The sequence below is a fragment of the Hydra vulgaris genome, chromosome 12 (genome assembly GCF_038396675.1).
Source record: "Hydra vulgaris chromosome 12, alternate assembly HydraT2T_AEP".
Taxonomy (NCBI): domain Eukaryota; kingdom Metazoa; phylum Cnidaria; class Hydrozoa; order Anthoathecata; family Hydridae; genus Hydra; species Hydra vulgaris.
Window position 1 is genome coordinate 63,404,234 of NC_088931.1, and position 17,745 is coordinate 63,421,978.

General features: G+C 30.7%; 3 protein-coding genes across 3 annotated transcripts in view; 1 reads left to right on the forward strand and 2 right to left on the reverse strand.

The window, feature by feature from the left end:
- The window catches only part of LOC100208679 (uncharacterized), a 55,062-nt gene extending 50,438 nt beyond the window's left edge, over nt 1–4,624 (reverse strand). The window contains exons 1-2 of the mRNA XM_065814063.1: nt 4,481–4,624; nt 3,999–4,122 (exon numbers count right to left, since the gene is read on the reverse strand). Coding sequence (XP_065670135.1) covers nt 3,999–4,109 — 111 coding nt within the window. The 5' untranslated portion in view covers nt 4,110–4,122; nt 4,481–4,624. The remainder of the gene's footprint in view (nt 1–3,998; nt 4,123–4,480) is intronic.
- Nucleotides 4,625–7,240: 2,616 nt separating this feature from the next.
- LOC136088265 (zinc finger MYM-type protein 5-like) lies at nt 7,241–9,215 on the reverse strand. The gene is made up of 3 exons (XM_065811950.1): nt 9,172–9,215; nt 8,391–8,545; nt 7,241–8,253 (listed from the first exon to the last, which is right to left on the reverse strand). Exons 1-3 carry the CDS (start codon nt 9,213–9,215, stop codon nt 7,241–7,243), a joined length of 1,212 nt encoding a protein of 403 aa, XP_065668022.1.
- A 591-nt stretch (nt 9,216–9,806) lies between these two features.
- On the forward strand, nt 9,807–12,096 carry LOC136088266 (zinc finger MYM-type protein 1-like). Its single transcript, XM_065811951.1, has 2 exons — nt 9,807–10,403; nt 10,501–12,096. The coding sequence occupies exons 1-2, from the start codon at nt 9,807–9,809 to the stop codon at nt 12,094–12,096; spliced, it is 2,193 nt and encodes a 730-aa protein (XP_065668023.1).
- Nucleotides 12,097–17,745: the final 5,649 nt, after the last annotated feature.

Below are 17,745 nucleotides of genomic sequence, written 5' to 3' on the forward strand. Positions count from 1 at the left end.
GGCTGAAGCATCATCATTGCAAAATATATCCTTTAATAGACCAAAATCTAATGATTTACCATGTGAAATAAGATCAGCTAAAAGTACTGTAAAAACTATTCCATCAATGCAGAAGAGTCCGTAAAAAATTTGGGTCTAGATAAAGTTCAAGAACAACCAAAGGTTATGCCTAAAGCAGCGTATTTTAATTACGTATTGTCTTAGAAAAATACTGACGGTATATTGATATCTGATGTGACAGAAGAAAATCTATGTCCAGAACCTTTAACAAGTCTGTTTGATTGATTGAAGCAATTAATTTAGATAATTCTGTTTTAATAGAGAGATGTTTTTTAAAATACAAAAAATACAAATTAACTTACACCTCAAGTTCATTTGATTTTTTTATCTGAAATTACTAAACTGTAGAGTTTATCCAGTACATTGAAAATTCACAGAGCAGGGAGAATTACAGCCTCTAATTTTTATGAAGTTATGCATTTCAAATATAACAACTCAAGTAAGTCATTGCTTAATAAGCTAATGTGTTATACGAAAGCACATAACACACCTTCCTTAACTTATGGCAAAGAAATGGAATGTAACACTATGAAACCATTATGAAAGAAAAACACAAAAACTTCCAATTGACAACTTCAGACCTTCACATTTTATACAATAAACCATACTTAGGAGCTTCACCTGACTATAGTAAGCTGTTCTTGCCATACTGTCGTTTTGCTAGAAATAAAGTGTCCATTCAATTATCGAAATGGTTTAGTGAATTGGGAAACAGATAAAAATGTTGATTCATTTAAAAACATGAAGAAAAATCATAAATATTATGCACAAGTGCAGGGTTAACTATATGTTCTAAATAAAGAATATTATGATTTTTTCGTTTGGGCTTCAAATCATTATTTATTAGTTTGAGTTACAAGAGACTTGAAGTTTATTGATGAAATGATGCCTTTGCTCTGGAAATTATTGAGTGTTTACCTCCTGAAGTTGTTACATACAAAAATGATTTATGTTTAGACAATAAACAAAAGTATTACTGTATTTATAAAAGACCCTGTTTTGAACCAATGATAGCATGTGATAAACCAGGTTGTAAAGTTGAGTGGTTTCATTATTCTTGTGTGAAAATTACACAAGCTCCAGTTGGTTCCTGGATATGCAACAGTTGCTTGAAATAAAATTATGTTTAATAGGGTTCTTCTGTCTGCACGATTATTTTATATTTTTAGACCAAAAAAAGTTAATTATAACTTAATTAACTTTTTTTGGTCAAATTTTTCCATTTCCTTGTATTGTCATCGAAAATGATTAAGTGTCCAAAATTTGAGCAAAATTGGTTGAGAAAAAAGCTTTCAAAAATTGATTTCAAATTTTGTGGCACACAAACATATATAGAAAGTAACCTTATATAAAGCATGGAAAAATAACAAGATTAGCACAAAAAAGACACATCTCTAATTGTAGACACAATCAATATAAAAAAAAATTACTTCGATTTTGTTAACGTTATTTTGACAAGGAAATATTTTACAAAACTTTTTTATGAGAACTAGCATAAAATATCCTAAGTAACTTTAACTCATATACCAAAATATCCTTAAACCAAGCCTTTAAGGTCTTTCAAAAAAAAAGTTTTAAAACAAAAAACAAAGTTTAATGGAAAAAAAGGAAAATATTTGAAGCTTCATAAAAGAATTGATAAATAAATGTCTAAATCTTTAAAAAAATCATTTCAAAGGCAAAATTAAATACCAAATCATGTTTTTAACAATATGTGGCTATGAAAATAAACGTTTTTTATAAGCCGAAATACATTGCAAAATAATCGTGCAGACAGAAGAACCCTATTAAACATAATTTTATTTCAAGCAACTGTTGCATATCCAGGAACCAACTGGAGCTTGTGTAATTTTCACACAAGAATAATGAAACCACTCAACTTTACAACCTGGTTTATCACATGCTATCATTGGTTCAAAACAGGGTCTTTTATAAATACAGTAATACTTTTGTTTATTGTCTAAACATAAATCATTTTTGTATGTAACAACTTCAGGAGGTAAACACTCAATAATTTCCAGAGCAAAGGCATCATTTCATCAATAAACTTCAAGTCTCTTGTAACTCAAACTAATAAATAATGATTTGAAGCCCAAACGAAAAAATCATAATATTCTTTATTTAGAACATATAGTTAACCCTGCACTTGTGCATAATATTTATGATTTTTCTTCATGTTTTTAAATGAATCAACATTTTTATCTGTTTCCCAATTCACTAAACCATTTCGATAATTGAATGGACACTTTATTTCTAGCAAAACGACAGTATGGCAAGAACAGCTTACTATAGTCAGGTGAAGCTCCTAAGTATGGTTTATTGTATAAAATGTGAAGGTCTGAAGTTGTCAATTGGAAGTTTTTGTGTTTTTCTTTCATAATGGTTTCATAGTGTTACATTCCATTTCTTTGCCATAAGTTAAGGAAGGTGTGTTATGTGCTTTCGTATAACACATTAGCTTATTAAGCAATGACTTACTTGAGTTGTTATATTTGAAATGCATAACTTCATAAAAATTAGAGGCTGTAATTCTCCCTGCTCTGTGAATTTTCAATGTACTGGATAAACTCTACAGTTTAGTAATTTCAGATAAAAAAATCAAATGAACTTGAGGTGTAAGTTAATTTGTATTTTTTGTATTTTAAAAAACATCTCTCTATTAAAACAGAATTATCTAAATTAATTGCTTCAATCAATCAAACAGACTTGTTAAAGGTTCTGGACATAGATTTTCTTCTGTCACATCAGATATCAATATACCGTCAGTATTTTTCTAAGACAATACGTAATTAAAATACGCTGCTTTAGGCATAACCTTTGGTTGTTCTTGAACTTTATCTAGACCCAAATTTTTTACGGACTCTTCTGCATTGATGGAATAGTTTTTACAGTACTTTTAGCTGATCTTATTTCACATGGTAAATCATTAGATTTTGGTCTATTAAAGGATATATTTTGCAATGATGATGCTTCAGCCTTTCTCTTTACTTGGTTCCATTGATACAGTTTACTAGTAACAGTAGTCTTATTGGCTTCAGTTCGATCGTTTATCGATTGGATACTGGTCCGGTAACGTTTCCTTGTTTGTTAATGTTAATTTCTTCTTGTAATCTAATTGATCACTACCGTTTAACATGCTAAAATACAAAGATTTTGACCACATCTTCAGAAGTTTCATACGAAGTCCAGCAAAAAATTAACCAACAACGATTTGTTTTGACTGCCAAGAGTTTGCGCATGCGTACATCAACGGACAAATTCAAAACAATTCCAACCCGTCTATATATATATATATGTATATATATATATATATATATATATATATATATATATATATATATATAAATTTCCCAAATTACTTCACATTCCTAAAAAACTATTTCATATCATAAAAACTCTTTTTTTTTTTCAAGAATGATTGTTATAACTATTTTATAAATAAATGATTATTGTTAAATACTATCTTTATTATATTTTAAACATATGCTCTCAAATTATAAACTCTATCTTGGGTGGTGGTGCACTTGATTCATGGAGTCAGTAGAGGGTGGCATATCTTAATTAATTTCAATTGAAAAATGGCTAAAATAAATCATTGTTGTAATCTCCACCCTATCTAGTTATCAGTGTCTTTCACAGAAAAGGTTTTAATCTCGCACAAGATTCATGACTTGATGCAGAGACAAGAAATAATATCTAGATAAATAGAGCCAATAAACTGATATGATAACTTCATGAGAGTTGGATAAATTCAAAAAAATAGATCTCAACCACTTACTTTCATAGCATCAAAAATAAAGCAATTTAAAAAATAATTTCACAAATTAGGAAACCATGATTATCTAAAAAAAATTTCTTAAACTATGTAAAACTATTAAAAATGTTAAATTGTTGTAAAAGTTAAATGTAGCACTAAAATAGTTAAAGCCACCTGTTACCTCCATAGAAATTCTCCAACCCTGCATTCCTGATACTCCATAGTCAATATGTGGATAACTCATGTCTTGAGATATTTTTTCGGTTTTAGGAGAAGAAAGATACGTTCCCATATTTTTGAATTTTCTGAAAGACAATAAGATACTTTAAGTATAAAATTTATTTTATTAATCAGTTTCATAGAAACTCGGGATATAGTTTGAGGACTTTGCAAAACTTTGCTAAAGTTCATATAAAAAATCAAAAACCATGAGAAATATAAATTTATCTGATTATCAATACAAATTATTACGATAAAAATTTAAAAAATTATTTAAAACCATGATATATATATATATATATATATATATATATATATATATATATATATATATATATATATATATATATATATATATATATATATATATATATATATATATATATATATATATATATATATATATATATATATATTATAATTTGACAGATTTGTATTTCATACTTCTGACACTTGCAATTTACTTTTTTTTTTTAAACATATATAGACGTGCAGACAAATCATATTATTTGCGTGGCTTTATAAATTTCAACTTGTCACAGTTTAAAAAGAAAAAAACATGCTTTCCTAAAAATTAAAAACCCACGCGCGATATCAAAATATTTAACGCGAGACAAATGTAAAATCGAGTTTAGACTAATGGTGTAATGTGTCAGCTATAAATACTGACACTAAATGTGTCTGTATGCGTGTTAGTTGGTTCAAAAGCTCTTTTACAAATCGTTAACAATATGTTTATAACAAAGAACTTTGTCTCTATTATTAGTAGATCTCAGGAGGTGTTCCACAATGTTCTATGCTCGAACTAAGACGTTTCTAAAAACAAAAAGTAAAAAGAAAAAGACCCTCAAAACAAAAAATTACCCAAATCAAATTGCTATTTACGCTATACTCCTTAAAAAACTGACTATAACTTGGAAATTGCATTCTTTGGGGAGACGAGTGGTATTACATCTCTCCCCCTCCCCCGATCCCCATACCCCTGTAGAATCATCTCTAGACCACTTTTCTTTATAATACAATTTTTTTTAAAGAAATTACTACTAGAAGCCCAAAATCATAAGAAACTTTTAGTATTAAGTTACTTTTCAATAAGAAACTTATTTTATTAAGAGTTCGAGAAATTTTTTCAAATTTTCACCTAGATATTACATCAACATAGCACAATGTTAAAAAGCCTTATCTACGACGGAGAACAACACGTTAAATTTAACTTGGACGCGCAATCAAATGGAATTCAATTCGATTTGCTAATAAAATAGGCGTACTTTACGTATTATAAAAGAATATTGCGAAAATAAAAAGAAATTTAAACACTTTATGTTGTAATTGTAACTAAGTAACGATTTTATGCAAAAAAAAATAGACAACTAAATTTAAATATAACTTCATAAAAAATATCAAACATCGAGACTCTTTTTCGTTAGTAATTCTGCTTCTTTGTTTGCTAAAGAAAGTGTAAATGACATCGAGACTGAGGTGAATTTTGTAAACGAATAAAATCTTAAACTCTGAACAAATCTGAAAAAATTTATGACGCGAAGAGCAAAAAGAAAAAGTTTTTGTCTAAAAGAAAAGTTAATCCTTACCAAAAAAAGAAATTTTTGAAATCTTACCAAAATAACGTTGATCTGTATTGATAACCAAACGTATGGGCAGATATGTAATTTAGGATCGAATGGGTAAGGAAAACTTTGAAACCAGCTGTAAAAACTTACAACAATGAAGAGTTTAAACTAATTTGTGATAATATAACTGTGCAAACTAGCAGGGCCGTAGTGAGATCAAAAATCTTTTCGGGCAAGGAGAAAAAATGCTGCCACAAATTCAATAATTTTTTTAATGTTTAATTTGATTCAAATTTTGTTAAACCTACTTAAAGCACATTTAAAATCAACTTTAAATCGTGCTTTGTGGTTGAAAGTCATTGAAAAAATTACCAGGCATTAGTTTTTTTAATAAATACTAAAATTAGACACATTGAAACAAAATTTCTTTTTCAAGCAAAGTTATCAATAATTTCATGCATGGGGATTTTCAATTGACAAAATGGCAAGATTAGTCAAACTTTCTTGACCCATGGAGAATCTTAGATATTTTTTCAAAAGCTTAAGTTTGCTAAAGCTACGTTCACATGGTGCCACAGTGACGGGTAGTGTGAGAAAGATTCTAAGAGCAATTTCAATGAAAGGGTATGCCTCAGTCAAAGAATAGGTGTGCATAAATTGCAAGATTTTCAATGGATTTGCGTTTTTTAAATCTAGAATCAGGACACTGGCATGAAAATTAAAGCTTTCAATTTCAGATAGAAATTCATTAGCATTACGATCACGAACATATTTTTGACAAAGTTTATCTCGACATTTCTTCAGATCTTTAACTGACATACTTGCAAGAGAGTTACCATTTAGAAACTCAAAATCTGATGAAATCTCAGCCATTGTTTCAAATCTCTAGTGTAATTGTGTAATTATGTTGTCAAAGACTATATTACAATTAATTTCAATATTTTTTTCTGGAGGTATGTGAGAACTTTCTTCCCTTGTTTCATCATCAAACATCCTTTTTGCTTTTCGTTTTCTTTTGATTGGAAAGCTAGCTTCAATGTCAAGATCTTTTGATATTATTTCAGCTTTTTTCATGCTGTTATGAATACCCCTGTCTTGAAGGTTTTGTATAGAAGCAATCAGACCAGCAATTTTTTTTGATGCAATATCAATTGTCATATTTTTTGATTGTAAGCTGCGATTCTCTCTGTCAATTAATGTATCATGTTCCAAAGGTCAAGCCAGCAAAGAAACTCAAAATCAACTTGAATCAAAATCTCTCTAACTCCGGACCTTGCAAACATTTGTGATTTGATTATTTAGTGAATGGATAGCCTCCTTTTTGGCAGACCAGCGTGTTTCACTTTGACTTTTTAGGGTGACTTCAAGTGTTTTCATCAGTTTGTCCCATCTGGTAATAGAACTTGAGAAGAAATTGAATATTTTTTGAACCTTTCAAAAAATGTAATCATAAATGGGGAAACTTCTGCTGAATGGACTCCTACAAGATTTAGAGTGTGAGCTGCGCAAGGCACATACCGTGCTAAATCATTTTTTGCAGTTATTTGGGTTTGAACACCAGAATATTTACCAGACATGTTGGCTCCATTGTCATAACCCTGACCTCGGCAATCTTCGATGTTTAATTCAAATTTATTTAAGCTGAATAATATTTCTGAAGCCAGACCAACTCCGGTTTTTGATGAGACTCAATGAAATCCAGAAAGCTCTCTTCGATAAAACATTCTCCATCAGTGACACAAACATATCGGATTATTTCTGACATTTGTTCTTTGTGAGAGAGATCAGGAGCGCAATCAAATAAAATTGAATAATATTTGGCTTTTTTAATACTCGTGACTATCTCGCTTTTCACCTTTCTGCCAAGAAGTTCAATTAGTTCATTCTGAATTTGTGGGGAAAAGTAACTAACAGATTTCTGCTTAAGTTTAACATTCGTTATGTGTTCTGCTAAAGGATGATGATAGCGTGCTATTAGTTCAATTGTGTTGAGAAAGATTCCACTGTTTGGCTCACCAATAATATTGGAACTGCCTCGAAAAGTCAAATTGTTCTTAGCGCAGAACATAATTGAATCTATAACAACTTTTAGAATATTTCGCCACTTTTTTTTTTCAGTTTGGATGGCATTTCGAATGTCCCTGTCTAAAGATCTTCCGTCTCTCAGATTTTTTTCCATTTCTTTCCATGAAGTGAAACACTTTCTATGTTCACAGCTATTCTCGTGTTCAGGGATTCGAGGGTTTAGTTGTTTCCATTCTGAAAAACCTTTTGATGTATCTACAAACTTGCTTGTCTTTGTGTTTGAAAAAAGGATACATGGAAAGCAAAACAAAGAATTTTTTGAAGCACTGTATAACAACCATTGATGATTAACTTTTTCCCCATTAGGAAGATTTTTTTCAAACCAACTAGAGCTGAAATGTCTGTTTTCTGATGATGTTGATGTGGTAGTATAGACTTCTCTCTTGTCTTGTTTAGCACCATGTTCAACCAAAGAACATCTTAGACTGTCATTCATTTTGGGCCAATTTAATGGATCATCAAACTTGAATTCTAACAAATTTGTTGTAACTGCATTTTGGTTGACTTCATTGTTTTGCAGTAACTGTTCATCATCACATCGAAAATAAACTGGACTTTTTTGCGCTGTAAAAATAAAAATAAACTATATCAACATTTTTTCCATTGTAATATTGCAAGTGACATGGCTTAGTTTGCTAAGTTTTTTAATTAAATTTATTTGTGATTTTGACTTGAAAATCCATCAATAAAAATATTTTTACCTGGTTGTTCTGTTTGATCTTCGCTTTTTTTAATCCATTTTGCAAACACCTTTTGTAATTTTTTGTCACTTTCAAGTCGTTGCTTTTTTAACTTTTTGAAAGCTGAACCAGATAGCTTTATTCTTTTTTTTGATGGTGAAATAATAGATTTTAAACTTTTATTTCAAAATATTTTACTTTTCTTGACAAAGAAAGAATGAAAGTTTCTGTGTGCGACTAGGTGTAATCAATAAATACAAATGCAATTATTTTGCCTCGATTTCTTTTTTAAAAGTTCTCAAGTCAAAAAACTGCGAGTTAAAATTATTTTTATTAAAAAATTGCAAAACTGGGTCGTAAAAGTTATTAATTAAAACATTATTTGTATTTTTGAAAACATTAAAGTGTTGCGTTCCAAAATCTATTGTTTGTTTAGCCATTTGTAAGAGTAATTAATTCTGACGCTTTAAAAAAGATTAAGTTAGAGTAATTCCCAGGGCCGTACCAAGGGCGGGGCCAGCCGGGCCGCGGCCTGAGGCGCCAAAATTGGGAGGGCGCAAAATTCCCCAAATTAATTTATTTATTTTCACATTATGAAACTAATTTGCGTGGCGTCACTTTTATGTTGATAAGAAAATTAATTAAAATTGCGCCTCCTGACGAACTTTAAAATAAAAGCTCATTTACCAAACAGAAGAGCGCCCTTAAACACTAAAAAGTTGTATTTTCTGAACATTATTTTTTACAATGAATCGTGCAAAAAAATTATCTGGTGCTGAATTTAAGAACGACAATTAAAAACCAATAATTATTTATAATATAAACAAATGATTCATTAAGGATCATATAAATTAATTTAACGCACACATTTAAAAATTATTCTAAAAAGAAAAAAGTAAAGACAAAAAAAACTTCGAATTTAAAAAAAAGAACGCTTAATTTAAGCGGCTTAAATAAAGAAACAAATGAAATGAAAGCAAAAGAAAGTAAAGTAAGCAAATTATAATAAAAATAAAGAGGGAGAAGAAAAGAAAAAAGAAATAATAGAAGAGCGCAATTAAAAAATAAAAAGTTGTATTTTCTGAACATTATTTTTGACAATGAATCGTGCAAAAAAATTATCTGGTGTTGAATTTAAGAAGAAAAGAAGAGACCGTCTTGAAAGTGACGCAAAACTAAGAAATTGTTTCAAGAAGTGGTTGGTAACAAACTCTTCTGTGGAAAAACAAATTATTTCAGAGGATATTTGCAATGAAGTTGATAATGATTCAACAGCTGAAGTTGCTGCTACATCTTTAATTACTGACTTAAATTCATATCATCCATTGGAATTAATTGAAGAGGAGATTTTCATTGGCCAAAGTCAAGACGAATTTGGACCAAATGATTCAGAAGCACAAGAAGATAGAAATTCTCAGCTTTTTCAAACCAATTGAAATGGGCAACAGTGAATTTCCTCCTGAAATCTCAGAAATTTCAGCAACCTCAGGAGAAAACTTTCAACACAGTGATCCAGCTACATGGCCTAAAATGACAGATAAAACAAGGTGCTTTTTGATTCAGCATGGGTCGGAGCAAGAAAGAAGAGAATTTTTCCCAAACACACTTTGTGACTTTGACAACAGAATGCGACACTTCAGCTCAAAATGGTATGAAAAAATTCATCCCAATGGTGAAAAATTTGTTCGCTACTGGCTGCTGTACAGCAACAAAAAAGATTCTTTGTTTTGTTTTTGCTGTCTGCTATTTTCAACGACAAAAACCAACAATTTTTCAGAAATTTCAAAAGGATTTTGTGACTGGAAAAAACTAAACCCAAGAATTCCAGAACACGAAAACAGCAATGAACACCGAAGATGCTATTCTGATTGGAAAAATCTGGAAAAAAATCTCAAGGAAGGAAAGACCTTTGATTCTGATCTGCAGAGAGTTATCAACGGAGAGATGAAAAAGTGGAGAGATATCTTGAAAGTGATTGTTGATGTAATTTTGTTCTGTGCCAAGAACAACCTTGCCCTTCGGGGTTCAACAGAAGTAATTGGAGAGCAAAACAGTGGCATCTTTCTGAACTTAATTGAGCTGAAAAAGCCATTATTATCCTTTAGTGGCTAAACACGTTGCATCCGTTAAGGCAAAGAAAACCACAACATCCTACTTTTCTCCTCGAATTCAAAATGAGCTGATTGAATTACTTGGGCAGAAAGTCAGGAATGAAATTTTGTCAAATGTCAGAGAAGCTAAATACTACTCTGTTTTGTTTGACTGCACTCCAGATGCCTCCCACAAAGAACAGATGACCCAAATAATCAGGTATGTCCACATCACTGAGGAAACCTGTACAATTGAGGAAAGCTTTGTGGACTTCATTGAATCTCACGAAAAAACTGGAAAGGGCCTTGCAGCTGAAATCACCGAAAAACTGGAGAAGGATGGCCTGATCATTTCTGATTGTCGGGGCCAAGGTTACGACAATGGAGCCAATATGTCTGGAAAATATAATGGCGTCCAAGCTCACATCCATTTTCTAAATGAGTTTGCAAGATTTGTTCCATGTGCAGCTCACACTTTAAACCTTGTTGGTGTCCATGCTGCTGAAGTTTCTCCACTCATGATTACATTCTTTGGAAAAGTTCAAGCCATCTTTAACTTTTTCTCAAGTTCTACCTTAAGATGGGAAAAACTGATGAAAACATTGTCCATCTCACTAAAGGGAAATAGTGATACAAGATGGTCTGCCAAAAAAGAAGCAATCATCCCACTACACAGACAAATAAAAGAAGTTCTTCAAGTTTTGGAATCCATAATTCACACTCCCAAGACAAATGCTGTCTCAGTTTGCAGTGCAAAAGAGCTCATCATTCAAATTGATTTCAGTTTTCTGTGTTTGTTGGATTTTTGGTGTCAAATTCTTTCTTTAATTGACAGGGAAAACAAACTGCTTCAGTCTAAAAACATTTCAATTGACATTGCAGCAAAAAAAATGAAAGGACTGCAGGCTTCCATTCAGAATCTGAGAGATGTTGGGGTGGACAACATTATCAAAGCTGCTGCAGAAACAGCTATCCAAATTGGAATTGAAGGAGACTTTCCTATGAAGAGAAAGCGCAAAGTGAAGCAGATGGCACTTTATGAAGCTGAAGATGACTTTTGCCGTTTGTCACCAGAAACAGATTTCGGATCCCAGTGCAACCTTGTATTTGACAGCATTCTCACACAAATTGAGTGGCGGTTTGAAGCTATGTCTGCAGTATCCTCAGATTTTGACTTCCTCAGTGGACATTCTCTCTCCAAAAGTTCAGTGGATGAACTTAAGACTAAAGCCAAAAATTTGTCTAAAATTTACAAGGCAGATATAGATTCTTCAGATTTCCAGTCAGAAATGGCAAGCTTTAAATATCAAGCTGCTGCAATGATGGAAAACTTTGAAAAATCTAGCCCGATGGACATTTTGCAGCTCATTCATAAATACTCATTGACTGATGCTTATCCTAACACGGCAATTGCTATTCGCATCATCCTCACCTTACCAGTTACAGTTGCCACGTGTGAAAGAAGTTTCAGTAAACTTAAGATCATAAAAAACTATTTGAGATCAACTATGGGCCAAGAACGTTTGTCTTGTCTGGCAGTAGTTTCAATTGAACATGAAGTGGCCAACGCACTTGATTTTGATGATGTCATTAGTGACTTTGCCTCCAAAAAAGCCAGAAAAGTGACCTTGAACTGAAGTTTGTGAAACATTGGTGACAAATTGTTCTTTTAACTTGATGCGATAAATTTTGTGATCAATAATTAATTTTTTTTCATGTAAATATATATATATAATGTGTTTTTTGTATATTTTTTTTAGAGGGGGGCGTAATTTTATTTGCTTGCCCGAAGCGTAAGTTGGCCTGGTACGGCCCTGGTAATTCCGCGTCAAAACAACCAATTTTTTTTAAAAATGCAACCCTATGTCCTAGGATTTTCTTTATATTTTTACCATAGTTAGTACATTATAAAATAAGATAAATCCCAAAATTTCAAGGTCTTACTCCCAACGGTTCGTGAGTAATGGTTGTTTTAATTTTGGCTACTTTTATTGTTTCGGTCATTTTCCGCCATATTCAAATTTACATTTCTCCTTATAAAACCAAGTCTTTAAACATGTGAATTCTAAAAATAAGTGACTTAGTTAATCTCAAGGTGAGGAATTTGAATATACAAATGAAAAACTCATTTTATAATTAAAAAGTACCTAAATGTCAATTATAAATGTTAAAACAATGGACACCTGCCCCAGTAAAATTTTTAGGTGTGCGGTAAATTTTTTAAGCTTAAAATTTCAAATTAGATCATTGTATGTTTGAAGAACATTGCGTGAAAAAATCATTTCTGCCAAATACATAATTTAAAAACTAAATAAAAAAACCCAAGTATAGTATATTTCGCTTATCGTAGTATTCAAAATAATTAAAAATGATGCATACTTGAATTGATATACAATTTTTTATAATATATCCTTTAAAAAATTATTGATTTACAAATATATACTTATTAATTTTGTTAAAATCTTTTTTTGAAAGTTCGTATTTGTCTGATATTATTGTTGGTGCACTTATTAATGTTATTACATTGGTGATTGGTATCCAACGATAATCATTCCTTTTCAGCCAGAAAAACTGTTCAGATGGACCGTGTGGATGCATAAACTTCATTTTTATATCATTATATTCTTTATCGTTTTCCTCGACGACTGCAATCCACCAAGACGAGTCATATGTACATGCGTAATATTCGTACTTCTGCATTAGCTCAAAATTTATTAAACTTAAATTTTGGTAACTTGATTTTTTAGTTATATTAATAGATTGTGGATTTATATCGTTACTAGTTTTTTTGAATAACATAGATGTTTTCGAAACTGGTATGCAATGATGAAATCCTCGAGTTCCTGGTATTGTTTTTCCTTCTCAAATTGTTTAATTTGCATAGCTCTAACATTAACCATAGTTTCTTTATCAATTTTAAAGAACTTTATTGCGAGCATTTTTTGAGTGCAAAATTCAAACATTGCATCGATTGTTAGTATTTGATTTTTCTTTGGACGTTGCAAACTTTCTCTTGCTATTGTTCGTTTTACTGTACCGCTTATTGCATCGCAAGAAGATTTGCCGTGACTGGTTGCATAAAATACCCATTCAACTTCCAATAAAAAATCTTCTGAGTGATGGCATAGATTTAGAAAATTTTTATAATTTTTATACTGTCCTCCACATCCATCAGAAAAGTAATACAATTTGAAAATTAAAGGAAGGGTTTCTTTGATATAATTACATAAAATAGTCTGAATTTGATAGACAAAACAGGTATCGTGTATCGTATCGCCAGACATAAAACAAAATGATTCGTGTAAAATAATGCCATCTACTTTATAGTATAAAACAACTGGGTGAAGGGTGCATCCACTTACACACCACTTAGGACGCAGACTGCAAAATTTAGAAATTCCAAGATTAATCCCTGGATTTATATCTTTAAATTGGCTGTACAATTCTTTCAGGTTACACAATAGCAATCGTTTTTGTACTTGCATTCTGTTATTTTTTCCTTTTCTAACACTTACATAATCTTTTTTACCAGACATTGTTCGTGAGTATTCATCATTTTCATGAAAACTTTGAACAATGGAGACAACATTAAGTGGAACACTTTTTCCAATTTTGTTTAATGGGAATCAAAGTATGCCACTTTCCTGTTTCATACGACGTGCTGTTCGAATAGCATTCACACTAACTTCAAAGTAGTTAGAAGCATAGACCAAGATTCAGGAGTTAAAGTGAGAATTTTTAAATTTTTTTTATAGTCGGAAGCATTTATCTTTTCTCTCATTAATAGTGTCAGCTTATCCAGATCAGATGCTGTATTTTGATCTGTTTTCGAATAAGACGCAATAGAATTATCTATAAAATGCAAATTACTTATTCCATAATGGGCTGCTAAATCTTCACAAATCTATTTTATTGATTTTTTATATTTTTTCATTGCAGATGCAACACGTTGATGTAAAGCAACAGAATGTAAATTAATAGGAGATTCTCCAAAAATTTCAAGGGATAAATTAATATGAGTAAATGGTTCATCTTCTTCTGTCAATATTTCATCTACTTCATTTTCACTAGGGTATTCTACTGATAAAACTGCCTTTGACTTACAGCTAGTACATAACTTCCACCCAGGTAAAACTTTTAATCCTAATGACTCAAAGTGTCTAGCCAACATTAAAGATATTATATATTTACCTAAAAAAAAAAAGGATATTTAAGATACGTGTTGTATACTTTTACAGAATGTATTTATATATTTGAAATCAAATTACCTTTTATTTCTTTTTTATGCACTTTATAAACATTACAACAATTGCCATTTTTCTTTTCAAATCTTTTTTGAAAGTAGTGAAAATGGTGATTACAAATGCTGAATAGTTTTTCACTAGCACGCAACTCAGATCTCCATAAAATGTTTTTACGAGTATCAGTGTCTAGGTTATGTAGTAAAAAAATCACTTTATTTCTAGAATATGAGGTTTTATGGCATTCTGACTTCAAAACTTTACCAATATCACATGAAATCATTTTAATAATGAATTTAAAAATGTTATACTTGCAAATTTAAAAATGCACAAGTAATAATTACATTATTTATGTAGGATTAATTACAACATTTAAGTTAGACGAATATGTCTGATTTCAGCAATTAAACTTTGATAATTGGGAAAGACAAGGAAACAAAAAGGAAATAAAAAAATACATTAAAAAAACTTTTATACCATAAGAAACACTTCGATTTAGATAGGAATTATCATTTTTCCTTAAGTACTATGCAATATATATACATTTATACTACAAAAGTAAAATATTTACAAAACTATGTATTTGGCAGAAATGATTTTTTTGCACAATGTTCTTCAAACATACAATGATCTAATTTGAAATTTTAGGCTTAAAAAATTTACCGCACACCTAAAAATTTTACTGGGGCAGGTGTCCATTGTTTTAACATTTATAATTGATATTTAGGTACTTTTTAATTATAAAATGAGTTTTTTATTTGTATATTCAAATTCCTCACCTTGAGATTAACTAAGTCACTTATTTTTAGAATTCACATGTTTAAAGACTTGGTTTTATAAGGAGAAATGTAAATTTAAAAATGGCGGAAAATGACCAAAACAATAATAGTAGCCAAAATTTAAACAACCATTACTCACGAACCGTTGGGAGTTAGACCTTGAAATTTTGCGATTTATCTTATTTTACAATGTACTAACTATGGTAAAAATATAAATAAAATCCAAGGACATAGGGTTGCATGGTCTGTTTGTTTTGACAAGGAATTATTCGTTATTTTTTAAATTCGCGACAATTAATTTATTTATATTTAGTCGTTGCGTATTTACCTTGATTGCGCAGTTTTTCCACTTCTTCCCATAGTTTCTTTCTCTCTTCCATAGTTTCTTTAGCGAAATCTTCGTTAATATATATTCCACTGCCTTTCAGATTTTGTTTTAATTATTTAATTTTTTTTAAATTAATGTTTTAATTTCACATTGGAAATTATTTTAATTTGCATGAAGGTGCGAAAAAAATTATGAGGCGTGTCTAAAGATTTTGAAACGCAAATTAAAATTATTTTGGTTTTGAGGCGTCTTTAAAACATTTCATATATTAAAAAATGTTTATTATATTTTGAAATTTGTCGCCTTGCTAATTTGCCGCCCATGGCTGTGGCCTCGTTCGCCACCCCTTCACTACGGTTCTGCAAACTAGTTAATTTTATTGTACAGAGGTAAAGTCAACAAATGGATAAGTTTGGTATGGTGTATCTGGGGCTATGGATATATGGCAAACTGTAGATTGTAGTATAAGTCAGATGCTTAAACGAGCTGTTGTAAATATTCATAAGGAGTGGTTGGGTGACAATAACAACCTTGATCTATGACTGAGAAACAGCGAAAGAAAACTGGATGTTAGAGCGCGAAGGATTTTATTCGCTCATTGGGTAGGAGAAGCTTATAACCAAAAGATTGGTGATGAACTTGCGTCAACTTGGTTGCGAAGTTTTAAAAACTGGATGATTGATTACAGCTGATGGAACGGAAGATTATAAAGTAAATCTAAAAAGTCTTCCAAATTATGTTGTGCCACTCCCATTACCGATAAAAACTAGCCACGAACCATTGCAATGTGCTCCACGAACAACTGCTAGAGAGCCCAAAGACATGTTACCAGGAAAATGGCAAGAACCAGCAGAAGTTAGGTGGCCGTGGCGCGTGGTTATAATTTTTTTTTAAACAAGAAGTTCAGGGTTCGAGGCAAACTCTGGGGATATTTCGCGCTGTGGTAAGGAAGGAAGTGTGAACTTCACAAGACAAGATCGTTAGGTTTTCTTGGGGCACCTAAAAAAACACAAAAAAAAGGTTGATACAAGTATATCGGAACGACAAAATAACCCTAAAGACAGGGTTTTTGACAGATGCATGATTAATCGGGAGATTTGTAGATATTGAAAACGAATTCATAGGACAAACAAAAAATAATTCTTGGATTTGTCCTTGGATAAGGGCAAATCCAAGGATTATTATTACGTTACAATATAATTACAATTTTAAACGATTTTTTACAATATTTACGTTAGTAACGACAGGACTTATGAGGATCATGAGGATCTCAGGTCTCATGAGGATCATGAGGATCTTGTCATGAAGCCCTTTACAATATATGGTTATTTTTTAATAAAAATACAATGTCTTTAGTGAAATAATAAAACACCTTTATGCAAAAACATTTAAAAACCAAGATAAAATGTTAAAAAGCCAAGATAAAATGTTAAAAAAAATAATATACAAAATAGAACAACAACAACAACAACAACAAAAAACAATTAAAAATAAATCAAGATATTTTTAATTAAAAATATAATTTTTTCAAGTTTTTGTTTGAATGAAGGAAAAGTCAGTTGGGTAGAAAAATCAAAATTTGGTAAGACTATTTTGTTCCAGAGATAAGGACCTCAATAAGAAACAAAAAACTGGTCTTTGCTTTTATGGCAAAAAGGGGCAATAAGATTGTTATTAATTCGAAGATTATATTTGTTTTTAGGTTTCATACAATAAAGATTTTGTAATACGTTTGGCAACAAATTTTCTCTACATTTAAACATGAAACATAAAATATTAAAGACATTTTGTTGATATACATTTAAAATGTTAATTTCTTTAAAAAGTTGTTTCGTATAAAAAAACCGATTTTTAAAATTTATGTGCGAACTGCGTGTTTCTGATGAAGATAAAGAGATTTTAGCTTTGTTCTATGAGTGCTTCCCCATATAATATTTG

What these genes read in the sequence shown, in the direction of transcription:
- LOC136088265 (XM_065811950.1), bottom strand. Translation starts at nt 9,215, where the DNA reads ATGATCCTTAATGAATCATTTGTTTATATTATAAATAATTATTG. An exon ending in TATATTATAAATAATTATTG is followed by an intron (nt 8,546 to 9,171) that starts GTTTTTAATTGT and finishes TTGAAATAAAAG; the next exon opens with TTTAAAATCTATTATTTCAC. An exon ending in AGATCAAACAGAACAACCAG is followed by an intron (nt 8,254 to 8,390) that starts GTAAAAATATTT and finishes TTATTTTTACAG; the next exon opens with CGCAAAAAAGTCCAGTTTAT.
- LOC136088266 (XM_065811951.1), top strand. Translation starts at nt 9,807, where the DNA reads ATGGGCAACAGTGAATTTCCTCCTGAAATCTCAGAAATTTCAGCAACC. An exon ending in CCCTTCGGGGTTCAACAGAA is followed by an intron (nt 10,404 to 10,500) that starts GTAATTGGAGAG and finishes GCATCCGTTAAG; the next exon opens with GCAAAGAAAACCACAACATC.